At 33.9% G+C, this 24,781-nt stretch overlaps 2 protein-coding genes across 9 annotated transcripts in view; both read right to left on the bottom strand.

Annotated features, from left to right (window-relative positions):
- Positions 1-60: 60 nt before the first annotated feature.
- Positions 61-11,284, bottom strand: LOC148599864 (uncharacterized). 4 transcript variants are annotated; one of them, XM_088557976.1, is made up of 3 exons: positions 10,284-10,383; positions 8,588-9,591; positions 61-1,027 (listed from the first exon to the last, which is right to left on the bottom strand). In XM_088557976.1, exons 2-3 carry the CDS (start codon positions 9,563-9,565, stop codon positions 1,019-1,021), a joined length of 987 nt encoding a protein of 328 aa, XP_088414102.1. In that variant the 5' UTR covers positions 9,566-9,591; positions 10,284-10,383; the 3' UTR covers positions 61-1,018. The 4 variants fall into 4 exon arrangements, with proteins under 4 accessions (XP_088414102.1, XP_088414103.1, XP_088414101.1 ...); XM_088557977.1 differs by lacking the exon at positions 61-1,027 and adding an exon at positions 1,055-4,099; XM_088557975.1 differs by lacking the exon at positions 61-1,027 and having other exon boundaries at positions 7,581-9,591; positions 10,346-11,284.
- Positions 11,285-11,686: 402 nt separating this feature from the next.
- Positions 11,687-24,781, bottom strand: part of LOC148599863 (protein Star-like) — a 34,548-nt gene continuing 21,453 nt past the window's right edge. For 3 of the 5 annotated variants that reach the window (XM_088557969.1, XM_088557968.1, XM_088557967.1), the window contains exon 4: positions 17,956-18,616. In XM_088557969.1, coding sequence (XP_088414095.1) covers positions 18,239-18,616 — 378 coding nt within the window. In that variant the 3' untranslated portion in view covers positions 17,956-18,238. Of the gene's footprint in view, positions 12,977-17,955; positions 18,617-24,452; positions 24,608-24,781 lie in introns of those variants that run through there. The other 2 variants (XM_088557971.1, XM_088557972.1) reach the window with 2 other exon arrangements.

Raw genomic sequence — 24,781 nt, 5'->3', positions numbered from 1 at the left:
ATTTAAATATGTAGTCTTTCCCACGATCTATTTTACTTAAAAAAAAACCATTTTTACCGCTTTTGTAGGCTATTACTTTATTCATATTTATATTGAAAGTAGCAAAACAAAAAAGTAATATCACAACTGTTCCATAAACTGCATTGTATGGAAGTTTGAAATTGGACACATCTTCGGCTCACAGACAAGTTGTCACATATCTACTAGATGCATACTTTTTGATAAAGCAATTTCAGCTTTCAAGAAAAAATAACATAACAAAAAACGTGTGATAACCACTAAAAACTTGTATCATGGATTATGTGCGATGGAAAAGTAAGCGGCCCCTGCTTTTTTAAAAACACCCGCCGAGTTGCTGAAGTCCGTGTGAGCAAATGTAGGGAAGGAGGAAAGACAACCAGCTAAATGGTAAACAAATCGGTTCTCAGGTGCAGATAGATATATCGTAACGATCCACGAATTTATAATATTGACCATTAAACTCCTGTACCGATGACTACTATCTTGCGCAGCAAACCTCTGTTCAAGAAGCCTAATTGTAAGAAGTATAGCACGGTACAAAACGTTTGCGTAATTACGGCAATCTTTGGCATAACGCATGAGTTGTGAACTGATAATTCCAAACGCATGCACAGGTACTGAAGCGATGTTCGGACAATGAAAGGAAACTTGACAATGAGGAAGGAAAAGTCATTGCGTTAGTCGTATAGTTTGGTCAAGTGTTTTCCTTCTTCATCGATCTTTCAGTGTCGTTTACCATATGAGGCGGACTTTAAAGTGTCATTAACGCCATCTATATGGCAAAATCAAATCGAAGAATCTAGCTACAAGATGTTCCTGCTTTCGGATCAGATCAGCTGAAAAGTCAACTTCTTAACAGGAAACAAATTCACCGAGTGGAGGAGCCTAACGTGTTCTAAATGGAATGCCAAATATTTGTCGAAATACACGTCCACAACACTGAACAAATTTAATGTATTATCTATAAAAAAGTTCCAGCATTTGTAAAACATCTCCTTCAGTATATCTGGAAAATGTTTTGAATTTTGTTTTAAAGAGTTAATAAGGAAATATATCATTTAATAAATAACTTGATTATGATTTCTGATTGTTTCAAAAACCAATTTCAGGTCATGTAAAGTTTTGACAAAAGTTCAAATTCGCTCAAATATTATTAATCCTGTACCCATGAACGCATTACGATTCAAATAGATCAATTGCGTTCATCCGGTATTTAATAGCGTAAGAATTAACCAAAAAATAGTATGCGAAAGTAGTCTCTCAAGCACATTGATTGATGTGAAAAAAAAATATATTAAAGTCTTTATATACAACCGCTTTTATATTTTATCACCACTAAAACCTGTTCTATTCACCTCTAGCACGGCTTGGTGAATACAACAGTTTTTGGGTGCTTAATTAATGCTAGCGATATTATCAAAGAGTAATCATGGGAACCAAGGTTATAGCGATAATCAAAAGAATGTAATCCAGGGACAAAGACCAGACATTGAAAACAGACATACATATCAGGTCCAGGTGCACCGGTAGGGTAAGCGCCATCTGCTTTTCTAGAAACACCCGCAGAGTTGCTCATAAAAAGTCAAGTCCGGAATAGACAAACGAGGAAAGGAAAACTATAACACGTTGAATAAATCAGTTTTCATGGTGCTGATGGATACACCATAACGATCCACGAGTTCATGATGACGACCATAAAACATCTGTAGTGATGACTTCAATCTTGTAGCAACAAAACCCTGTTCCAGAAGCCTATTTGTTAGAGTTCTTGCGCGATAAAAAAGTCTGCGTAGTTTCGGCAAGCTCTGGCATAACGTATGAGTTGTGATATGAACATTCCATGCTGAAGGGATGTTACCACAGATGAAAGAAAAGTTGACAATTCTGAATGAAAAGTCATCACATTTATCGTAAAGTTTGGTCAATAGTTTTCCTTTACAACCGATTTCTAAGTGTAGGTCAATATATGAGGCTGACTTTACAGTGTCTGTAGTATCCTTTATCTCAAGTTCTTTTGGATATATGCAATGTATCATATCCCCGAAATTAGGATTGTTTAAAGATAATACGTCATGTATATAGCGGAAACTGCAATTGAAGGATCTAGTCAAACGACATTCTTTCTTTTTGATCAGATCAGCTATTAAGTCAGCCTTATAAGAGTGAAGGAATAGGTCAGCAAGTAAAGTAGCACAATTTGTTCCCATTGGAATGCCGAACGTTTGTTGAAAAACACGTCCACCACACTCGACAAATATGTTGTCGATTAAAATTTCCAGCATTGTGTAAACATCGTCTCCTGTATATATGGAAGACGATTTGGAATTATTTCTTACAAAGTATGAGGAATCTCTACCAACAACTATATATTTGAATCTAGGTGTACCATCTTTCTTGGAAAAACAACGATGTCTATTGTTTTTAAGTCAAAATTTAACTGAGTATGGGGAATAGATGTATACAGTGTAGAAAAATCATAGGTTTTAATGCTTTTATATTCAGATAATAGTCTTCAACTGAATGTCTCCAAAGAATTATCAAGGGAACAAAGTTATAGCGGTAATCAAAACAATGCATTCCAGGGACAAAGACCAGACATGGAAAACAGACATACACAACAAAGAACATAAAGTAACTAAAATCAAACATACAAAGTAACAAAAGTAAATGAGCAACTCGGACTCCACTAAAAACTAGGAGCATGGACCAGGTGCATCGGTAGGGTAAGCGTCCTCTGCTTTTCTAGAAACACCCGCAGATTTGCTCATAAAAAGTCAAGTCCGGAATAGACAAACGAGGAAAGCAAAACTATGACCCGTTGAATAAATCAGTTTTCATGTTGCTGATGGATACACCATAACAATCCACGAGTTCATGATGACGACCATAAAACCTCCGTAGTGATGACTTCAATTTTGTAGCAACATAACCCTGTTCCAGAAGCCTATTTGTTAGAGTTCTAGCGCAATACGAAAAATCTGCGTAGTTTCGGCAAGCTCTGGCATAACGTATGAGTTGTGATATGAACACTCCATACGCAAGATCTATCGAATTTTTCAGGATCCACATTGCATTATTACCACTACGGGAGTAACAAGTGTTTTGGTAGGACTACAGACCGTCTTTGACAGTTGTGAGTATAGAAGTTAAAAGTTTTGAAAGAGGTTTGGTGGTACATTTTGCAGATCCAGCTATGAAACGTTGTTTGTATGGATTCTTGTTAAGTTTAGGAATTTAGTACATAGACGGTAAAACACAATCATCGTCCTTGGTAGAGAGACTAAAAGAGGATAGCACAGATTTATGATTTTCCACAATCTCTTCTTTGGAGAGAATGGTAGCAGTATAGGTCTTATCACTGCCAATATTTGTTGCGTCTACCTCTGATAATAAACATTGGATGTAAAACGATTTGCAGACAAAAACAATGTTGTTATGGGCTTTGTCTGCTGGTACGACAACATATTTGTCATGTAAAGTAGACAATGTTTTTGTTACATCGGGGTCTTTGAAAACTGATGTAGCCTTGGCAGTCATTGACCTACTTAAAACTTTCATTCGTTTCAAAATTAAAGACCTCACGGCCTTTAACCACTCTTACAGAGAATCAATGTCTTCTTGTTCTCGTTTTATCCATTTTCTTGAATAGTCCTCGACGGCACCTATAAGAACTTTAATGTTATAATTCCAATTTATGGAGGTGGGTCACGGTACTTGGAACCTTTAGAAGGATATTACACAGAGATTCGTTTTCGTTAATGGTTAAATCTCCCTTAACGACGTGACCACAAGGACCATATTTGAATGGAGATTTTGCAAGAACAGTCAGGCGGTTTAGCCTTGAAGTCCTCAATCTCGAGGTTCTGCAATAGCCTTTTATAATTGAAAATTTTTAATGCAATGGGTAAAGTATGAAATATAAAATAATTGGTATGGATTTGTCTTTTTGCTGGTATCGTTTTTGTGATGGAGGATGTTAGCCAAATTAATTGCATCTATACCTTTGTTGACAAACGGTAGTGGAAGAAATGATCATTTTTCTTCATCTTGACTTCTCACACAAACTGGTTTAAAGAGTCTGTGGAAACAAATATCCAAAATGATGGCAACAAATCTGTATAATGATGAGGTGGGGTCAGAAACAGAAGTGTCAAGCTTTATTTTGTAAAGGGAGTGTAGTAGAGTGAGAGATATAACATAAAATTTGGTTCTAATGTGATGAAGTCAAAGAGGTTTTTGTATGAAAGGAGGGCGACCATTTATGGAGACATCATGTAACTTAGGTGCGGTATAGTGGCGATGGCCATGACTCCTTTCCCGTCTGAGATTTTTGTCAAATAAATTCATCACATTCATGCTATTGTTATATTGGCTTGAAAGGTTTCCTATACCTTTGATGTTGTCATCAGTCTTTAATTGTATAATATTATATTACAGGTATCAGTGAGGGAATCTACGAAAGAGTTCAAGACATTGTAGGAAGTGTATACGAATAGTTTGTATCTAGCAATTCCTTTGTGGTTAACATGCCAGCCGTTTATTGTATTCATGAGGAGTGTGTACGGTAAATAAATGAAATAGTAAATGTAAATATGCCATGAATAGATGTACGCAATTTTGAAAAATGTGCTATATTTTAGGCACCAACCATTTTTTATATTGAGGGGAGCCTGGGATATTTTGGAAAAAAATATTAATTTCATTTTGAAGAAAAATAAAAAAGCTATTTTTGCTGTAGCAAGAAAAAATAAATGAAGTTTCTTAATGATGAAAAAAATAATGTTGTATTCTATATTTTTTTAGAAATTAGAAAAAAAAAACATTAAAACAAAGAAAAAGGAAAGGAGAGGAGAGAATTCACATATTAAATGATGTATGAGGAAGTATGTAACAAATATTATTAACATTTTATGGTTGGTAGTAGAAAATGCATAATACTATAATGAGCAACTAAATGGATATCAATATCAAGAGACTTCAGTGTTATATTTATCCAGTGTGTTAAATGAACTACTAGAAAGGTGCAAAAAAACTACCACTAACATTATATATAAAGATAAGAATACCATGTCGTCCCATTATTTCCCATCGTGGAAATTGAGTAGACTTCTTGACTATTTTTGCTACCAATAGATAAAGACCAAGGTATTTATGTACGAGGCAGTTCGGAACTTTTACTTTACAGTTTCTAAATTTCCTATGTACTTATGACTTGACAAGCATGTATACAAGCATGTTCAGTAATGAAATAATTAAGGCGGCTGAAAACGTACACTTTGAAATGAAAAAAAAAGAAGACTATGCTATACTTTTGAGCAATGAGAACTTACTTCTAATATTATAATTTGTTCTATAAAAATTAGTTCTTAATGCGATGTGCAATGAGGACAGTCCCTAGACCTGATATATGCGACATACAACCGTAACTAATTAACTTTACGGTTGAAAAGTTCCCAAATAAGCACAACATAATTAACTCCGAGATTAATGGCTTTATTGTCTATAATAGCTCTTTTGATCAACTTCAAATGTTTTTTAACGTTGCTAATAAGAACCTGAACTACTTAACTACTTAAAGCCATCAATGTGGAGTAGAAATCTCACTCAACATGAAGGCTAAATCTTCATTCATCGAATGGAATCATGTGAGTGAAAGATTTATCGTGGCAAGATTTATGTCAAAGATACAAAAAGTTGATTGATTGATTGATTGATTGATTGTTGAGGTTTAACGCCCGAGCAGCAATATTTCAGCTATATTCAGGCAATGAAAATGAAATGGATCATACAATGGACATAAAATGATGATGATGAAATGAAAAAAAAGGATGGGACACAAGGATAATAAGGTCGACAAATTTTGATTGCCACATGACAAAGGGGAAAGATGGGTAGGGTCGGGCAATTTAGCCTCCTGTGGCGGAGCGTAAAGGTTCTTACTCCTATCGAATACCACAGCAGGGTTCTTTTAAGTGCGAGGAACGTGGTATTTTTCGCCCACTATGGTTTGCGTTCAGGTTATCCGTATTACAGCCAGACAACCCAAGCATGTAACAAGCCAGGAGTACCCCATTTCACCACCTGGGGCACACATCCCAGTTGCTCTGTGGGCAGCGCGCCTAGCCCCAAGCTAGATTCTTGAGCACTATTTGGTCGCCTTTTCCGCCCATCTTAGAGCTGCTGTAGGCCTATTTTTTTGACACCCGGACCTACACGGGGCTACAAAAAGTAACAATGCTACGCCCCTACCAACGTAGCAGAGGAAGAAGACAACAAAAAGTTTTACAACCAGTTTCAATCTACCCTAGATTGAACAATACTTTTGGCAGCTTGATTGTAACGGGTTATATGAATGTCAACGTTTGAAAAGATAATACAGGGAGAGAACTCATCACGGGGAAGGATTTAACATCAACGAAAATAGAGAACAACTCAGAATGCAGTGTTTTGCTCCAAGAACAATCTGGACATAGGAGGTATGACATTCCTACTCCCTCAAAATGATACACACAAAACAACCTGGGTATCTCTAGAGATGAAAACTAGAACCCAGATAGACCACATTACAGTCGCTAGGATATGGAGAAAGATCATGACAGCCGTTAGAGCTTATCGATGTGATGGCTAAAATTAAGATCAAGATAGACATGGAAACTAGACAAGATATAATATACAATCGTGAATTTACTTATGGATTGCTTCTTGCCTAATTGATTTTTGGGGTGCTAAAGTCTATAGACTATAGATTGGCCATACATAATTTATTGTGACGTGGACTGCTTCCCTGCACAAGTCCCAGACTTTCTCATGCTTTGTATAGTTTGTCAAAAGAAACGGCTCTTCATCAATTCCTGGCTTCAGACAAAGCTAAATTAAGTAAATTTCATCCAACCCTCACCGAACATATGGGGTGGTTGGGAAAATTTTTTTATTGTTTACTCCTTACCAGATATCTGCAGGCCTAATTTTATCTTTTTGGTGTATCCGTAGACTTGTCTAATTATATGATATTATCATGCGATATATGCTAGGTAAAGCCTTGAAAATCTGTAGCCATAGACAGAAATATATTATAATCCAGTAGAGGTTTAACTCTGAACATTGTTTTATCAACACATTTGCATTATGAAAAATATCGCCCTTGACGGGGGAATACACTGTAACCTTACACGGTCAATAGAGAAAAGGGATTATGAATTAATCGATAATACTGGGATGCACATAACGACGAGAAATTGTGAATAAAATAGACATCGATTAGATGTCCTTATTTTTTTTAATTTTTTTTTTTGTTAATTTGTTTAGAATTTAACAATAAAGAGTAAACAACGCAACTGTCAACGTGTAACATTTAAATTCAAAAATTAAAACACATTAAAAGTTGATAATAAGTTCATAAAAATGTGTGTATACAATATTAATAAAAAAATGAATTTAGTGTGAAAGGAAATTCAAGAGAACCAGAAATCGAACGAAAAACAATGCATGGAGGCAATATTCTACTGGTTATTGAAAAAATGTTACCAAGGGACAAAGACCAGACATTTTAAACTGAAACACGCAATAAAGAATATTTAATCACTGAAATAATACGTATAAAGCAACTGAAGTAAATAAGCAACCCTGACTCCGCACAAAAAAAAAACTGAGAGCATTGACCAGGTGCATCGGTAGATTAAGCGCCCATTGCTTTTCTACAAATACCCGCCGAGTTGTTCATATAACATCAAGTCCGGGGTAAACAAACGAGTAAAGAAAAACCATGACAAGTTAAACAAATCAGTTTTCATAGTGTAGGCTGATACACCGTAAGGATCGACTAGTTCATGATGACGACCAAAAACCTTCTGTAGTGATGATTTCAAACTTGTAGCAACATATTCCTTTCACAGAATTGTAAAAAGTCTAGCGCGATACAAAGAGTCTGCATAGTTACGGCAAGCTCTGGCATAATTAATGATTTCTGATATCATAACTCCATATGCAAATGCGGAAGGGGTGTGTTGCCAAAGATAAAAGGAAAGTTGGCAATATGGAACGAATAGTCATCGCGTTTGTCGTATAGATTGTCTAAGTGTAGGTCAAATTAGAGGCCGACTTCACAGTGTCTGTAGTATCCTTTTTCTTAAGTTATTTTTGGTAGATGCGATATATGAAATCCCCGAAACTAGAATTGTTTAAAGCCTGTCAAAAACGTGTCAGCCACACTGGACGTATATGTTGTCGATAAAAATTACAGCATTCAAAAACAAATCTTCTTCGGTATATTTGTAAGATGACTTGGAATCGTTATTAAGGGGAAACAAAGAGTAGACAAAATAACGATTCACAAGTTCATGATGCATATGATGACCATAAATCTTTTGAACGTGACCACTATATCAACATGCCCTATTCAGGAGCCTAGAAGTATAACGCGCTAAAAAACGACCACGTAGTTTTTTACTAGTGTGGTTTGTGTCTGTAACTGGAGGTAAGACATTATCATTTTAGAAATATTTGATATGCAAAGTTAAGTAAATCGCAGAGCAAAATCGGGATGCAGTTGCAATTGAGGGTAACTTACAAGAAATCCATAAAATCTTTCAAGCATCAATGGTGCAAAACGTCCAGCACATCCATGTGGTGTTGGAGAAAATTCGGCGAAAGACAGATTTCCGCTATACCAAAAGAAATCAATACGCATGAAAGGAAAAGGTCTACCTATTTTCTCAGAGAAGTAAAGAAACTTTTCTAAGAAATCAGGTTTCTTTCTAGCGTAGTTACGTGGTGCCTTTTCTTGATCAGGAACTCTCGTTAAATTAAGACGTGTCCAGCTTGGTGTAAAATAGTCTTGCATTACTGGTTCCGTATTTTCTATATGTTCTCTTACATCAATGATAAAAGGCCTTCCATAAAAGGTAAAAGACTTTATGTCAATAGGCCGAATTCCTTTAGTATCTAGGTACTCTTCAAATAAACATTTCCTTGTTGTACTTTTATAATAATTTTCACCAAACAAATCGTTATATGATCTTTCTAACCAGAACTTGCAGCTTTCTTTTAAACAAGTCAACAATGACGCTTTTTTGCATATCTTTGTCGGACCCCTAACCATATGTGTTTCTGGTGACCCATTCATTACTATTATCACTTCCCCACAGTAATGGCTTGGCTTAACTACGTAATTTTGTGGTAGTTTTTCTAATAAACTCTCTGTAATTTCTTCATCTGATGACACATAAGCATATTCTTTAGAAATTTTTATGTCTGGTGCTACTTTCTGTATGTATTGTTTAACCCAATGCTTATCTACATACTGGCCATATGTCATATTATTGAGTTGATGGTTTCTACACCATTTATGTAGTCCGATTGATGATTTTATGTCTAAAATCAGTTTCTTAATTATAGTTGACTCTTTAGCTAGGTTATTCTCGTATCCTCTTGACTCTGCATGTTTATCAGATTTATTGGTGTTACCAGAGAAAAAGTGAATGGTGATAACAAAGATGATTACAATCACTGTTATAACTACAGAGCGATTTAATCGATTTAACTTCATTGTCTTAGATTGGAGTGTCTTGTCACCTGGAAATAATGATAACCATTTGTTGCTAAGTTGTTTGATTATATTAACGACATTTGAAATATTAAATAATAATAACAACAAAAACACAATACGATACTTAAGTAGCATTTAAAAATTACACAAAACAACAAACAAAAACAAAAACAAAAAATAAATAATCTTCTTCAATTCAAAATAACAAAAACAAAAATAATAATCTTGATGTTTTGTATACACATAAAATATACGAAAAAAAAACTTTATTTGTTAAGTACACGTATACATTAGAGGGAGTTAAATCAAAACTAAAATATTGCAAACGAACGATTTCATACTTTTTGGTATGTGAACATCTATTCAGAACGTATGGTTATTTTTCAATGAACCTATTTGTTTTCTTATTAGAATTTTATATGGAATAGTGTATGGTGCTTTGTTATAATTCAGAAAATAAATCTATTGATTATGAAATATTCATGACTACCCAGCAGAGACTCTAATGCTGTTTATTGTGAATGGTCGAAAGTATGCTTTTTATGACTAAAAGTAAACATACATATTACTTTTGAAAAGATACCTTTAACAATTAATAAAAGCAAGGGTTCAAATATGTTCCGTTTTTCTTTAATTGTCTAAGTCATTTTGGTTTCTAAATATCATTTCCAAGAAAAAGTCATATTCATACAAAATTTATCTTTGGGTTTATACAAACCTTTGAAAATAACATGAATAATAACCACTCATAATTATTCATAGATAATAAAATAAACTTACAAAAACCATATCTAATTAATAATAAACCTATTTTTTAGGAAAATTAACGATGCATGTTTATTTTTTTAAATATTCTGAAGTTTGTAGTTTGACAAAAACATACTGCAAACGGTAAGGGTGGTAACTTGATTAGAACTAAATATTTTATTTTTAATAAGTTTATGCGCTAAGGAGCTTTATTAAGCAAAAATGAGCCCTAAGAAAATCTTAATACAGTAAAGAAAAGATATACTATGAATAATTAAAGGAAACCTTAACACAGAAAAAAAGAAAAGAACTGAAAGGTTTAAACTACTTTTTTTCCTAACTGGATTTCAATTGCATTATTACATTACAGTTAACAATATATGTAATATTCATCAATTATCATTTGGTTACTAAAAAAAAAAAAAAAACATATGTCAATAATCATTCAGTCACTAAAAGAGAGAAAAGGGAGTTAAACTTTATGCCAATGATTGTTTGGTCACTTATACAGAGAAAAATATATCGAGTCAATAACCATTTGATCACTAAAGCAGAGAGAATAATAAGATAATTAATTGGACAGAGTGGATAACCAAAATATAATCACGTGAGCCGAAGACCCCTGGATTTCGCGAGTGTGCGGAACTTGTTCCGCGAAGAAGTTAAATCCTCAAGCGTTCTTGGCACGAGTGGTCATAATCATATTTCGGTTATTCATTCTCTCCAATTAATTACCGGATTTATTTCAGTGTGAATAATCGAAATTTATTACACTGGGAACATTCGATAAAACATTGTTATCTTTTCAATAAAAATATATCATGTAAATAATCATTTGGTCACTAAATCAGAGAATCAATGCAAGGTAAACACGAATAAATTCAGCGATTCAAAATAGTACATAGATTCATAGTTAAAAAGAAGCCACAAAAAAGAAGTATAACGATTAATGTTATCGGTGTATAAACGCATTGAGAATGATGAATTAAAAGTAAAAAAACAAACAAACAAACAAACAATCAAACAAACAAACCTGAAAATTTCATTATAAATGCTAGATAATTTACAAAACATGATATTTTTGCCAAATGATAAAAACAGGAATGTCATTAATTAGCAAACGTTCTGAAAAGAGTAATCAAGAGAACCAAAAGTGTAGCGTCAATCAAAAGAATGTAATTCAGAGACAAAGACAAGACATGGCAAGCAGACACACACACAACAAAGAATATAAGATAACCAAAATAATGCACACAAAGTAACGAAAGATATATATATATATATATATATATATATATATATATATATATATATATATATATATATATATATATATATATATATATATATATATATATATCTCTGGCATAGTGGTCTAGGGAGTTGGACGTAGTGCAAGCGGTGTTGCCATAGATGTCATAGCGGTACGAGTTCGAGTCCTGCGAAGGGAACGACCAAAAATGTGCATCGCAAATTTGACAGTTCTAACATCGTTGGGAATTTTTCAGACCTTTCTATAGGTTTATATATCTCCCCTGTATTAATTTGATCCGATGGAGCAGTGTAGCGAATTGAGTCGTCACATTCTGAGACGTTTATATATATATATATATATATTAGATTTTTGATGAAAAAGGAACTTGCCTTGTATTTCATGGTAATAAAACAATGAATAGTTTCAAAGAAATTCTCTGTTGCAATTTTGCATTTTGCAATTCACGAAAAAATACGGGGGAACACGAAATTAGGGTATCACATAATTCCTCGCCGCTACGTGTTGCGGAAAAATTCGGGAACGGTCCTTGTTTTGGTTTTGTTGATGGTATAAACAGCGGATAATCCGAATACATCTATGTAACTGTATATACATAACATACAGACAATTTCGTCCAGTATTCATGCAGTACATATAAATTTGAAATCTTGTATAGGGTTCAACTCGCAATACCCAATGAGGGCCTTCTAGGTAAATAATGATGTGAGATGGGTGCATTTATTTGTTTTCCTAATTTGAAATAAATCGTCACACGTGGACAATTAAAACGGTGCCACATCAGTTAATACATATAGTTAATGTAGGTACTGTTAATGTTGATTTAAGTGTTTTTACCTCTTTTATAATCAATAATTTAATCTATTTAGAGCAAACTTTGTACAAAATGGTCATTTGGTAGCACCTTAAAAAAAGACAAGCTGCTACATGTTTTGTATGGACTTGTATACAGTTTTGGGTCTGTAATGATCACCCATTACGGTGATATTAGTTATTAGATGCTGGCAGAGCAAGCCTTCGTGAATACTGACCAAAGAACTGTCCATATGACAAAATATGACTTATCTTACTACATGTAAGCTGTTGTGTTGATTGTCTTGCTCACTCTCATACAAATGTACACTATGTGAGTCTGTAAACATTTCAAAACGCTGCACTAAGTCAACCAAAGCGTGAAACAAATCTGGATTGGACTCCGATGTAATTAAACGCGATTAATAAATTAATATGATAATTGAGTTAATAAACATCTCGTCGGATAGGGCTTCATTGGTATGGTAGCATGCGCAACTTAATTCCTTTATTTTAGCACGGTGTCGGCTAGCGACTTCCCTGATATGCAAATGCGTGTCTCAGATTGCAATCTTGTATTTGATGACTTCAAAAACAAACTGCAAAAAAGCGAAACAAAACAAATTAACAATATTATAGAATACGCCCATTGTTAATTGGTGTTTATGGGTCTTTTAATTCTACGGAAAATTCCTTTTTTTTTTAATTAGATAAAAACTTTTTATAGATTTATTCCAGTCAGATAATTAGAATGCAAGTTAACTATAAACAGAAGTCGGTGGTAGTTCAGCACATAGTGGCGCGTGCAAGTTTTTTTTTCTACGATTACCCGATAAATTGACCATATGTATTCAAAAATCATCCGTATAAGAATTGTTTTAAGTCGGTGGGATATTGAATACACTCTATATGGATAAGAAAGTTTAACAAAAAAAAATCTGACTTTAATATCTTTTTTTAAGTAAATGTATATAATAGTTAGAATTGTCATTTATATTTTTTTAAATGCATATAATATTCAGAATAAAAATGCATTTATATAAAACAAATTCTTAAAAACGGCGAATGAATATTGTTAAAGGGGGACAATTCATGTACAATTTTTTTTATGACTTTACAATTCTAGACGCGATCTTATAACATTTTAACACAGAATTTTCATACAATTTAAAATGATCGAACAAAGTCTGAACTACATGTAGTCTGAACAGAAAACAAAACAGCTGGTCTTGTTTATTTGAACTAGACTGAACACTTCTTACATGTGTCGAACTGAAAACAATCATGTAGTCTTAAACGGTCTTAACTAAAATCGATCTAACTCTCTCAAATAGTCTTGACATTTTTTGTTAAGATTTTTCAGTATATTTTAAGACTGTGTAAGATTGCTTAAATCGAAATGGCCGTTTGAGACTTATAACTTAGTCCTAGTGTTGACGTTGAAAAATCAATTGAGAATAAGAAACCCATGATTTATGAAATGAACTCAAAAGTACCAAAAAAATAAAATACATCATAAGAACAATACAAATAGGCAATTATTTCGGAACTGCATATCATTTTGATGTTTTGACCTTAACTAGAATAACCCTGTTTCTGTGGCTTTAAAATTTACACCTGGATAATAGGTATCAGACTATTGGCATTGGAAATATAACTCTACACTCATTTCCAACAACATTTGTAAAAGAGAAATCAAGGGAACTTAGGTTATAGCGTTAATCTAAAGAATGTAATTAAAGGACAAAGACAAGACATGGAAAACAGACATACACAACAAAGAACATATAGTAACTAAAATCATATACACGAAGTAACAAAAGCAAATGAGCAACTTGGACTCCACTAAAAACTGGGAGCAGATGCACCGGTAGGGTAAGCACCCTCTGCTTTTTTAGAGTCATCCGTCGAGTTGCTCATAAAAAGTCAAGTCCGGGGTACACAAACGTGGAAAGGAACACTATGACCCGTTGAATAAATCAGTTTTCATGGTGCAGATGGGTACACCATAACGATCCACGAGTTCATGATGACGACCATAAAACTTCAAAAGTCAAAAGGAAGTGTCGTTCTAAAATTATTGCCTATTTGTTATGTTCAATGTTTTTGTTTAAGTTTCAGCCAATTTCTCTAAAATTATGAGGATAGAAAGAAGCTTTCAATTGCTGAAATGATCCTTATGATAAGTCCTATCAAAATCTGTTTGAGTCAAAATTGTTGGACAATTCCTTGTTAAATTTTATTGCCCTTGAAAGACAAACTTTAACCTGGGAGCATCATGTTATTACCTTCATTTTCCTTCGACATGTCAATATAAAATAGATATGAATTTATTTGGCATTTGTTTATTATGAACTTTAACATCATGTACACATATTTGTGGTGGATTCAATGATTGATTGATTATTTGGGTTTAACGCCCGAGCAACAATACTTCTATGGATATTCAAAACTAGTTAATCACTCATGATTTTAGAAGATGCAAGGATTGCTATCTAAACAATATTGGTAAGAGACCTTTTCGAGATGCATATTTTCATACCCTGATTCAGGAGCTTGATATGTATGGCTTTCGATTAGCCTTGCGAATCAATTGTGAAATGAAAACATCATTTGCATGATATAAAGGTATTTTACTGCACAGGAAAGGAAAATGTAAGACATTGAAAGTAAACTCGTCTCTTTTTCATAAATCGTTGTGCTAAGAAGGGCAGTGTTGTCAAATTCGAGAAGAAGGTAAGAAAAAAGATGCAGAACTTTCTGTTTATTTCGAGCCCTCGTAGATATATTGAATGTAAACATTAAGCAAAAGGAGGGTTGCTGATGGAAAATAAATTTTCAATAAATCTGTATCATGTGTATATTAAATTAAATGATTTAGCAATTTTTATATTTTTTATTCTTTACCAGATTTTGAAGAAATTATGTCTCGTATGAATTTAAAAACATTCGTGTCCTTCGTAGATCAACATAATATCCTTTTACATACCTTTCTTTGTAAGAATTCTTATGAGGTTTAGGAATGCAATACAAATAAGATAAAACCTCACATTTGTTGTGATGATGAGAGAAAACAAGAAAGACTTGTGGTTGTTTAGGTCTTCATCTATATATAGTTGATATTGCTTTATGTATGATTTTGATCTTTAAATTACAACCTTTCATTGTTTAACTGATTGATTGTTGGGGTTTAACGCCCAAGCTCAGGAAATGAACATGAAATTTGTGATAAAATGAACATAAAATGATGATGAAATGATAAAAAAGAGATGGGACACAAGGATAATAGGATCGACAAATTCTGATTGCCACAGGAAAAATGGAGGGATGGGTAGAGTCGGGCAATGCCTGTGGCGGAGTGCAAAGGTTCCCACTCTTACCGAATACTACAGCAGGGTTACTTAACATGGCATCTTTCCCAAAACGGTGCACCAATATGGTTTGCGGTCAAGTTTTCCGTATTATAGCCTGACAACTCCAACATGTAACACGCCAGGGGTACCCCATTCCACCACCTGGGGCACACATTCCAGTTGCTCTGTGGGCAGGGCGCATAGTCCATGGCTAAGTTTCTAAGCACTATTTAGTCGCCTTTTACGAGAAGCTTAGAGCTGCTGCAGGTCTATTCTTTTGACACCCGGACCTACACGAGGCAAAAACTTTGAAATGTGTATTATTCCCATTTGCGCGTGTTTCGTGTGTTTCACGTGCTTGTATCGTGCGCTTCATGTGCGCGTTTCATGAGTTGTTTAGTATTTTATTTTTGTCAAAAGTAGAACGTTTGTATGTGGCATTACCTGGGATGTTACTTTCAGTGCCCAATTCCTCAATGAGGCCATTGGGTTAATGTGCTTAAAATACAATGTTATTTGAAGCTTAGTCCGTACGGACGATAACATATTTATCACATAGTGAGGAAAAGAAGTTACATTGTATGTGCTTCACGATCGTGGAATATGGACTAGGGTCTTTTATTGACACATTTCTTGAGATTACCCATATAATTCTGAACCAACGATTAGATGGTAGGTATCCAACTTGAAAAGGACTCGATTTCTGGTTCTTTGTCCTTTTCTCTCTTTATCCATGATCTGGCATAATCCTCCCTTATGGTTTTCAATTTAAGTATCGAATTGAGGCGCATTGGTTCTCTGAATTTTGAACCATGAGAGGCTTGTAGAAGTTCATTCTCCATGATATTCAAATCACCAGAGATGACATGTCTTCCTTTTTTTCTCTTACCATTATGCCGTATTAGCTTTTTTACTACCTTTCGAATACTGGTTCATTGATGTCCATTCGACATCCACCACTAAATATAAAAAAAAACACTAATAAATTGAGGACTGTTGCTAAATAAAATTGCATTTAGTGTCAAGAGTTATAAAATTTTTCTTTGTATACTTCTTTCACATCTGTTGTCACAACCCTTCAGCACCTTCATGAGGAGTTTTCATAACCCAACTAATACGTTATGGCAAAGCTACCCTTTTCTTCGGAGATGTTTTGTACCACTCAAACTTTTACTATTAGGCTTCTCGGTTATGCTACTTCAGTATTAAAGTCATTTTTAAAGATGTGTCATTGTCATCATCGTTATCTCATGGAGTATAACGATGTTTCGATGACAATTCATTCAGAATTGTCAACTTTCCTTTCATCTGTGGCAACATTCCTTCGGCTTCTGCGTATGGAGTGTTCATATCACAACTCATACGTTATGCCAGACCTTGCCGAAACTACGCAGACTTTTTGTATCGCGCTAGAAGTCTAACACATAGGCTTTTGGAACAGAGTTATGTTGCTACAAGATTGAAGTCATCAATACAGAAGTTTTATGGTCGTCATCATGAACTCGTGGATCGTTATGATGTATCCATCATCACCATGAAAACTGATTTATTCAACGGGTCATAGCTTGCCTTTCCTCGTTTGTCTACCCCGGACTTGACTTTTTATGAGCAACTCGGCGGGTGTTTCTAGAAAAGCAGAGGACGCTTACCCTACCGGTGCACCTGGTCCATGCTCCTAGTTTTTAGTGGAGTCCGAGTTGCTCATTTGCTTTTGTTACTTTGCATGTGTGATTTTAGTTACTTTATGTTCTTTGTTGTGTGTGTCTGTTTCCCATGTCTGGTCTTTGTCACTGGATTATATTCTTTTGATTACCGCTATAACCTTGGTTCCCTTGATTACTCGTTCAAACTACACCATGATAACCGATCTGTTCAACGTGTCACAATTTTCACCCTACCGATGCACCTGGTCCCCCCTCCAAGTCTGTAGTGACATCCGCGTCGCATATTTATTTCGTTGCTTTCTATGAGGTATTTTAATTATTTCATATTCTTTGTTGCGCGTGTCTGTTTCCTGTCATCAAAATCACGGGCTTGCATTCTTTAGATATCCGCTAGAATCTTGACTCCTTGATAAATTATCACTTTTTATCTTTTTTTACTGATTAAGGGTATACCTTAAAGAATGAATTATATATCAATAATGTTTTTTATTACATGTGGTCACTTTTCAAAACATTCCCGAAATAATGTTATCCAATGTATTGTTGTTGATAACAACAACATTCCAGGTTTTATTTTTTTATTTATTTTTTATTTTATTTTCTGTCGCCCTTTTAGAACAAAAATACAAAGATGTCAACGGCAATGCAGGCATAGCTTTCACAATTTTAAAAATGATTTAAATATCATTTAATTAGAACATTTTTTTTCTAAATGTGGGGTACATATTAGTTAACAATACTTGAAACTTGATTGTTTTAACACAGAAAACAAACCCAGTCAACTATATAAACATTGAAATCTGGTGTTAAATCTGGTTTTACTGTGATGGCATTTTTTAATTTTTTATTTATTACGCAGTTTAAAGATGATATCTTCCATTCCACCATTCCCACTTTGTAATGTTAGAAGTGTTTCATAACCCTTTCCTTCCATAAATTGCCTTACTATTTTACTTTTTCCAGGTACATGCATATATTCAACAGTGATCATTCTTAGCGTCAATTTGTCAAATGGAATAGTTTTTAGAACATTTAGCTCAACCCCTTCAACATCAAGGGTGAGAAAATCTATCAATGTTCTGTTCATAGCAAGCATAAATGAATACAGTGGAAAACATGACTGTGTTATGATATTACTCTCAATATTCTGTTCTTTAATCCAGGCTTTAGAGTCTTTATTATGCACCACTCTTCCTCTGTTAATTGCTTTATTAAATGTTAACTGTAATGAAAACAATATTCTTATCAAATTAAAAAGATCGCACTTACTTGTATTTGTATTGCAGTTAAATGATTTAGGGAAGTAAGGGTCGGGTTTAGGGTTAGGAGTAGGTTTAGGATAATGGTTAATAAAAAAAAAACAAAGGAATATCACCAGTAACTGAAGTGATAATTTATGTCATTTAATCTGAAATTTGATCGAATGCATTATAATTACTCTGCTTATATTTTCAGTTAAATAAAACCTGATGTGCAGATAATCAAGGGAATTAAGATTCTAGCGGAAATTAAAAAAAATATATATATAATCCAGAAACAAGAAAGACCAAACAAGAAAAACAGACATACACAATGAAGAACATAAAATCACCGAAATAATACGTAAAAAGCATCAAAAGTAAACGAACAACTCGGTCTCCACTAAAACTAGGAGCATGGATCAAGTGCAACGGTAGAGTAAGCGTCCTATCCTTTCTAGGAACACTCACCAAGTTGCTCATACAAAGTCAAGTCTGGGGTAGACGAAGGAGGAAAGACAAATCATGATACGTTCCGCAAGTTGGTTCTCGTGGTGCGGATAGATACACCGTAACGATCCACCACAGTTCATGATGACTACCATAAAGCGCCTGTAGTTATGACTTTAATCATGTAGCAATATAACCCTGCCCCGGAAGCCTAATTGTAAGAAGTCTAGCGTGGACAAAAAATCTGCATGGTTACGTCAAAGAGTAATCAAGGAAACCAAGGTTATAGCGGTAATCAAAAGAATGTAATCCAGGGACAAAGACAAGACATGGAAAACATACATACACAACAAAGAACATATAATAACTAAAACCACACATACAAAGTAACAAAAGCAAATGAGAAACTCGGACTCCACTAAAAACTGGGAGCATTGACCAGGTGCACCGGTAGGGTAAGCGTCCTCTGCTTTTCTAGAAACACCCGCCGAGTTGCTCATAAAAAGTCAAGTCCGGGGTAGACAAACGTGGAAAGGCAAACTATGACCCGTTGAATAAATCAGTTTTCATGGTATAGATGGATACACTATATAGTTCTAGCGCGATACAAAAAAAGTTTTAGTAGTTCGGCAAGCTCTGTCATAACGTATGAGTTGTGATATGACCACTCCATTCGCAGGTGCTGAAGGGATGTTGCCACAGATGAATGGAAAGTTGACGATTTTGAATGAAAAGTCATCACGTTTGCCGTAAAATTTGGTCAATAGTTTTTCCTGACCATCTATTTCTAAGTAAAGGTCAAGATATGAGGCTGACCTCACAATGTCTGTAGTATCCTTTATCTCAAGTTCTTTGGGGTACAAGCGATGTATCAAATCCCAAAAATTAGGATTGTTTAAAGATAATACGTCATCTATATAGCGAAAACTGAGATTAAAGGATCTAGCTAAACAATTTTCTTTCTTTCGGATCAGATCAGCTATAAAGTCAGCCTCATAAGAGTGAACGAAAAGGTCAGCAAGTAATGGAGCACAATTTGTTTCCATTGGAATGCCGACCATTTGTTGAACACACGTCCACCTCACTGGACAAATATGTTGTCGATTAAAAATTCCAGCAATTTGTAAACATCTTCCTCTTTATATTTGGAAGAAGATGATTTGGAATTATTTCTTACAAAGTATGAGGAATATCTACCAAGAACTATATGATTTATGGTTTTCCACAATCTGTTCTTTGGAGAGTGTGGTAGCAGTATAGGTCTTATCACTACTATTATTTTCTACGTCTAACTCTGATAATAAACATTGGATGCTAAACGTTTTACAGACAAAAACAATGTTGTCTTGGGCTTTGTCTGCTGTCACGACAACACATGTGTTATGTATATTAGACATTGCATTTTTCTACATCGGGATCTTTAAAAACTGATGTAGCAGTAGCACTCATTGACCTACTTAAAACTTTCATTCCTTTCAAAATTTAAGACCTGACGGCGTTTAACCACTCTGACAGAGAACCAATCAAAATATTGAAATTCCATAAAGTTGGAGTAAAAAAACTCAATTTCTAGATAATAGAGTATTTTTTTCTTTATGCGATACCATCGTATTGCTCTTAATATGAAACGAGAGTAATTTTATGTGGAAAAAAATGTTCATATGTTTTTGTATTTGAATCATTGGCAACATATTTTCTTTGTTCTTAAAAATAAAAATTCCAAATTTTGAAATAATAAAGCTATTGTAACTGATGTGATACCATCTTACTTGTTTAAAAGAAATTACATTGTTAATATGAGAAAATGTCCGTTTTTTATCATACATGGTACATTGCTTAAATATTTCTATTTGTCAGGGTATATGGAAATATTGCAAAGTTCATAAAATTGGGGAAAATATACTCTATTGTTAGATATTAGGTTCTTACTTATGCAATACCATCTAAATTGCTCTGAATATTGAAACGAGTATTTTTATATGAAAAATGTTCATAGTAGCTGAATATGGACAATTGCGGACACATTTTCTTTGTTCCAGAACAATACAATATCAAAAATTTCAAAAAAGTATCAGTAAAACATATTCTTTTTTAGGTAATTTAGCTGTTTTATCTGATGCAATGCCATCTGACTTGTCTAAAAAGGAAAATATTGCATTGATAATTTGAAAAATGTCCATGTTTATTATACATGATACATTGTGACTATTGTCGCTGGTCTGGGAGTATGAAAATATTTAAATTTCATAAAATTGTGGTAAAATATACTTAATTGTTAGATAATAGAGTTTTTTTCTGATTTATGCGATACCATCTAACTGCTCTGAATATGCAAAGAAAGTAGATTTTACGTGACAAATATCAATATTTGTTGTATACGGATCATTTGGAACACATTTCCTTTGTTCCAGAAAAATAAAATACCCAAAATTTTAAAATGTATTGGTTAAACATAATCTATTTTATCTAATGTGACAACCATCTTACTTGTCTAAAAAAGTAAATGTTGCATTTTGGATATCAATTTTTTTTTATCATACATGGTACACTGCAAAAACATTTTCTCTGTTTTGGGGTTATGAAAAAAAAACTACAATTTCATAAAACTAAGGTAATATATACTTAAATATCATTCTCAAAAGAAAAAAAAAACAACAGCCATAGTCCGGAAAACTTTTCCCTGACCATTTCGTAAAGCCCTCAATTTTTGCAATATTTCAATATTTGTACAAATAATGTTCGAATGTTCGAATGTTTGAAACCAATCACTTCCTACATGCATGGATTCCTGACAAAAATGTCTTTTCAAATTAAAAGGAATATTGGTTTTGGCGTAGAAAACGAAATTACAACGGTATTCCGTAAAATTGATTTACCAAACGAACTATTTTTATCATCCAATCAGAATATAGAATCGTTGCACGAAGAACGTTGCACTATACACGAAGAACGAAGCACGAAGTGTACACACAAAAGGCACACGCACACGAATCCCACTCTGCACGTTATACAATCCCACAACACACGCACACGTAGCACCCGAAGCGTGCTGAAATGGGAATGTTACACGTTTCAGGAGGTGTATCGAATTTGTATCCACAGTTTTTGACAAAAAGAAAACTTTCAAAGATGTTAAATCACATGTTTCTTGTTTTCTTTACTAACATTCCGAAAACAAAGTTTGAGTGATGAAAATTTCTCAATGTTCGTGAAGTCAATTAAAAGATAGGATAAAATTCTATTCCATCAAATAGTGTCCAAGTTCGTCATTTGATACACCTAATTCACTTACCAACTTTCAGATGAAAGCAATTTGATAATTGAATTGATTTTTTACAGGAAGATTTTATATGAACGATTGACTTGTCTCGAGAAAGAATGCTTGAACCAATAAATAAGTAGTTTATATGTAGTGATGGCAAGGATAAGGCTTACTCAGTTTTCAAGCAATAATCACCTTTTTGTACTGGAAAAAGGCAAAAAGTGCTAGATTTCTAGTTGACAATCTGGCATGATTGAATTTGCTTTTCAAGGGCAATAATTTAACAAAAAGTCGTCTAACAATTTTGACTCAAGAAGTCTTCAGTAGGAAGGCGGATGCCAATTGACGGCAAGTGCTCACATGGCTTTCGGCCATATGAGCTAAAAAGGAATCATCACTAAAGTTGCTACTTTCCTTGGTGCAAGCAAACTGGTAAACGAAATTGAATTTTTTTCACAAGAAGGAGGATTGCACATCAATTATTTAGTTGTTTCCAGAAAGAGTTTTGAGCAATTAGATGGGCTGTCTTCATCAAGAGAAAAAATGGGAATGATTTAGAAATCAAACAAAATCATTTAAATGATTAACGGATTAAACCTAATACACGGATCATTTTTCTCCGATCTGGTTTAATCATACAGAAGTATTTTTTTCCATGAGCAAGTTGTGTTTGAAAAGATGAAAAAAATAATTGTCAAAAAGACTTTTTTCGCATAAACTTTTTTTTATGGTTAAATTGCAGTAATTTTAAAACCATCATTAACGGTAGAGATAATTAGCGGGAAAATATTCTATAAAAATGTAATTGGAATTTTATAATTTACATATTACATGAACAAAAAAGTTTGGTGACCCCGAATTTTCTTTTTGAAATATGAAAGATTTCCCGAAAACTGTTTATTACACATTTTTTCAAGAAACTTTATCTATCAGTTTTTAAAAACAATCTCTGTAAAATCATTGTTCGTTCAAGGTCATCTTTCAGAATGGAATTGGAAAATCTATCTACTAAAAGTATACGGTACGGTCTACCTTAAAGCGATAAAAAAATAATTTCTCAAAAGAAGAATAGCGATGTTCTTAAAGAAAATTTTCTTGAAGAATGTCTAACCACGATTGACACATATGATTGGTTTAGGTCAAGTCTCAAAGATACTTTGTATACAGTGAGGGCTGATATCATCGTTTATTCTGACCACAAAACTATTCCTTAGTTAATTGTTCATGATGGTTGACAAGGGAATGATAGCAAAAGTTAACCAATGTCTTATGAGATGGTATGTTGTTGATGGTTACAAGGTTGAAAATGTGACACTACGGGACCTACAATATCCTGATATTTTGGTCGAGACTCAATGTGGCTAAGTGGCCTGGATTTCTATGTCAGTATAGTAGTGGCAGATTTGCAAGGATAACTTTAAAACAGAAAAAAAATAGCAGATGCTATTGACATATGTATATTCGAATGTCTATTAAAATAAAGTTGCCCTTGAAAGGGCCAATTCGTGTGAAAACATGTTAAGCAGCCAAAGTGATGCCATTCAAAGGTGCTGGCATTAGCACGACTGTCGATGATCTGCCACAATAGAAAAAAGAAAAGAAAATGCCATGTATTGCACACTTAAGAATTAAGCGGAATGTATACATGCAAGCATAGATTTTTTAGATGATCGTTACAACGATTAACAATAATAGTTATTCAAATCTTGATGCTACGAAAGTTAATTTTAGAAATAAAAAATATTGGATAGGCGTAACCAAACTCAAACTAATTTAGAAAACCATACGTCGATGTAGTGTCTATAAAACAGCAATTTAGGCTGACTATATAGCTGATCTGATCCAAAAGAAAGAATATTGTTTGGCTAGATCCTTTAATCTCATTTTCCGCTATATAGATGACGTATTATTTTTAAACAATTCTAATGTCGGGGATTGATACATCGCATCTACACTTAGAAATCGATGGTAAATGAAAACGAAGGACCAAACTTTACGACAAACGTGATGAATTTTCATTCAAACTTGTCAACTTTCCTTTCATCTGTGGCAACATCCCTTCAGTTACGGCGTATGGAGTTTTCATATCACAACGCATACGTTATGCCAGAGCTTGCTGAAACTACGCAGACATTTTGTATCGTGCTAGAACTCTAACAAATAGGCTTCTGGAACAGGACTATGTTGCTACAAGATTGAAGTCATCACTACAGAAGTTTTATGGTTGTCATTATAAACTCATGGTTCATTATGGTGTATCAATCTGCAACATGAAAAGTGATTTCTTCAACGGTTCATAGTTTTCATTTACACATTTGTCTACCCCGGACTTGACTTATTATGAGCAACTCGGTGGGTGTTTCTAGAAAAGCAGAGGACGCTTACCAACCGGTGCATTTGGTCCATGCTCGCTAAAAAAAAAAACATCAATAAAATA

The sequence above is a fragment of the Perna viridis genome, chromosome 13 (genome assembly GCF_037379345.1).
Source record: "Perna viridis isolate PV_CMFRI_1.1 ecotype Kerala chromosome 13, ASM3737934v1, whole genome shotgun sequence".
NCBI lineage: Eukaryota > Metazoa > Mollusca > Bivalvia > Mytilida > Mytilidae > Perna > Perna viridis.
This window is presented reverse-complemented; position numbering and strand designations above follow the sequence as displayed.

What these genes read in the sequence shown, in the direction of transcription:
- LOC148599864 (XM_088557975.1), bottom strand. Translation starts at nt 9,565, where the DNA reads ATGAAGTTAAATCGATTAAATCGCTCTGTAGTTATAACAGTGATTGTA.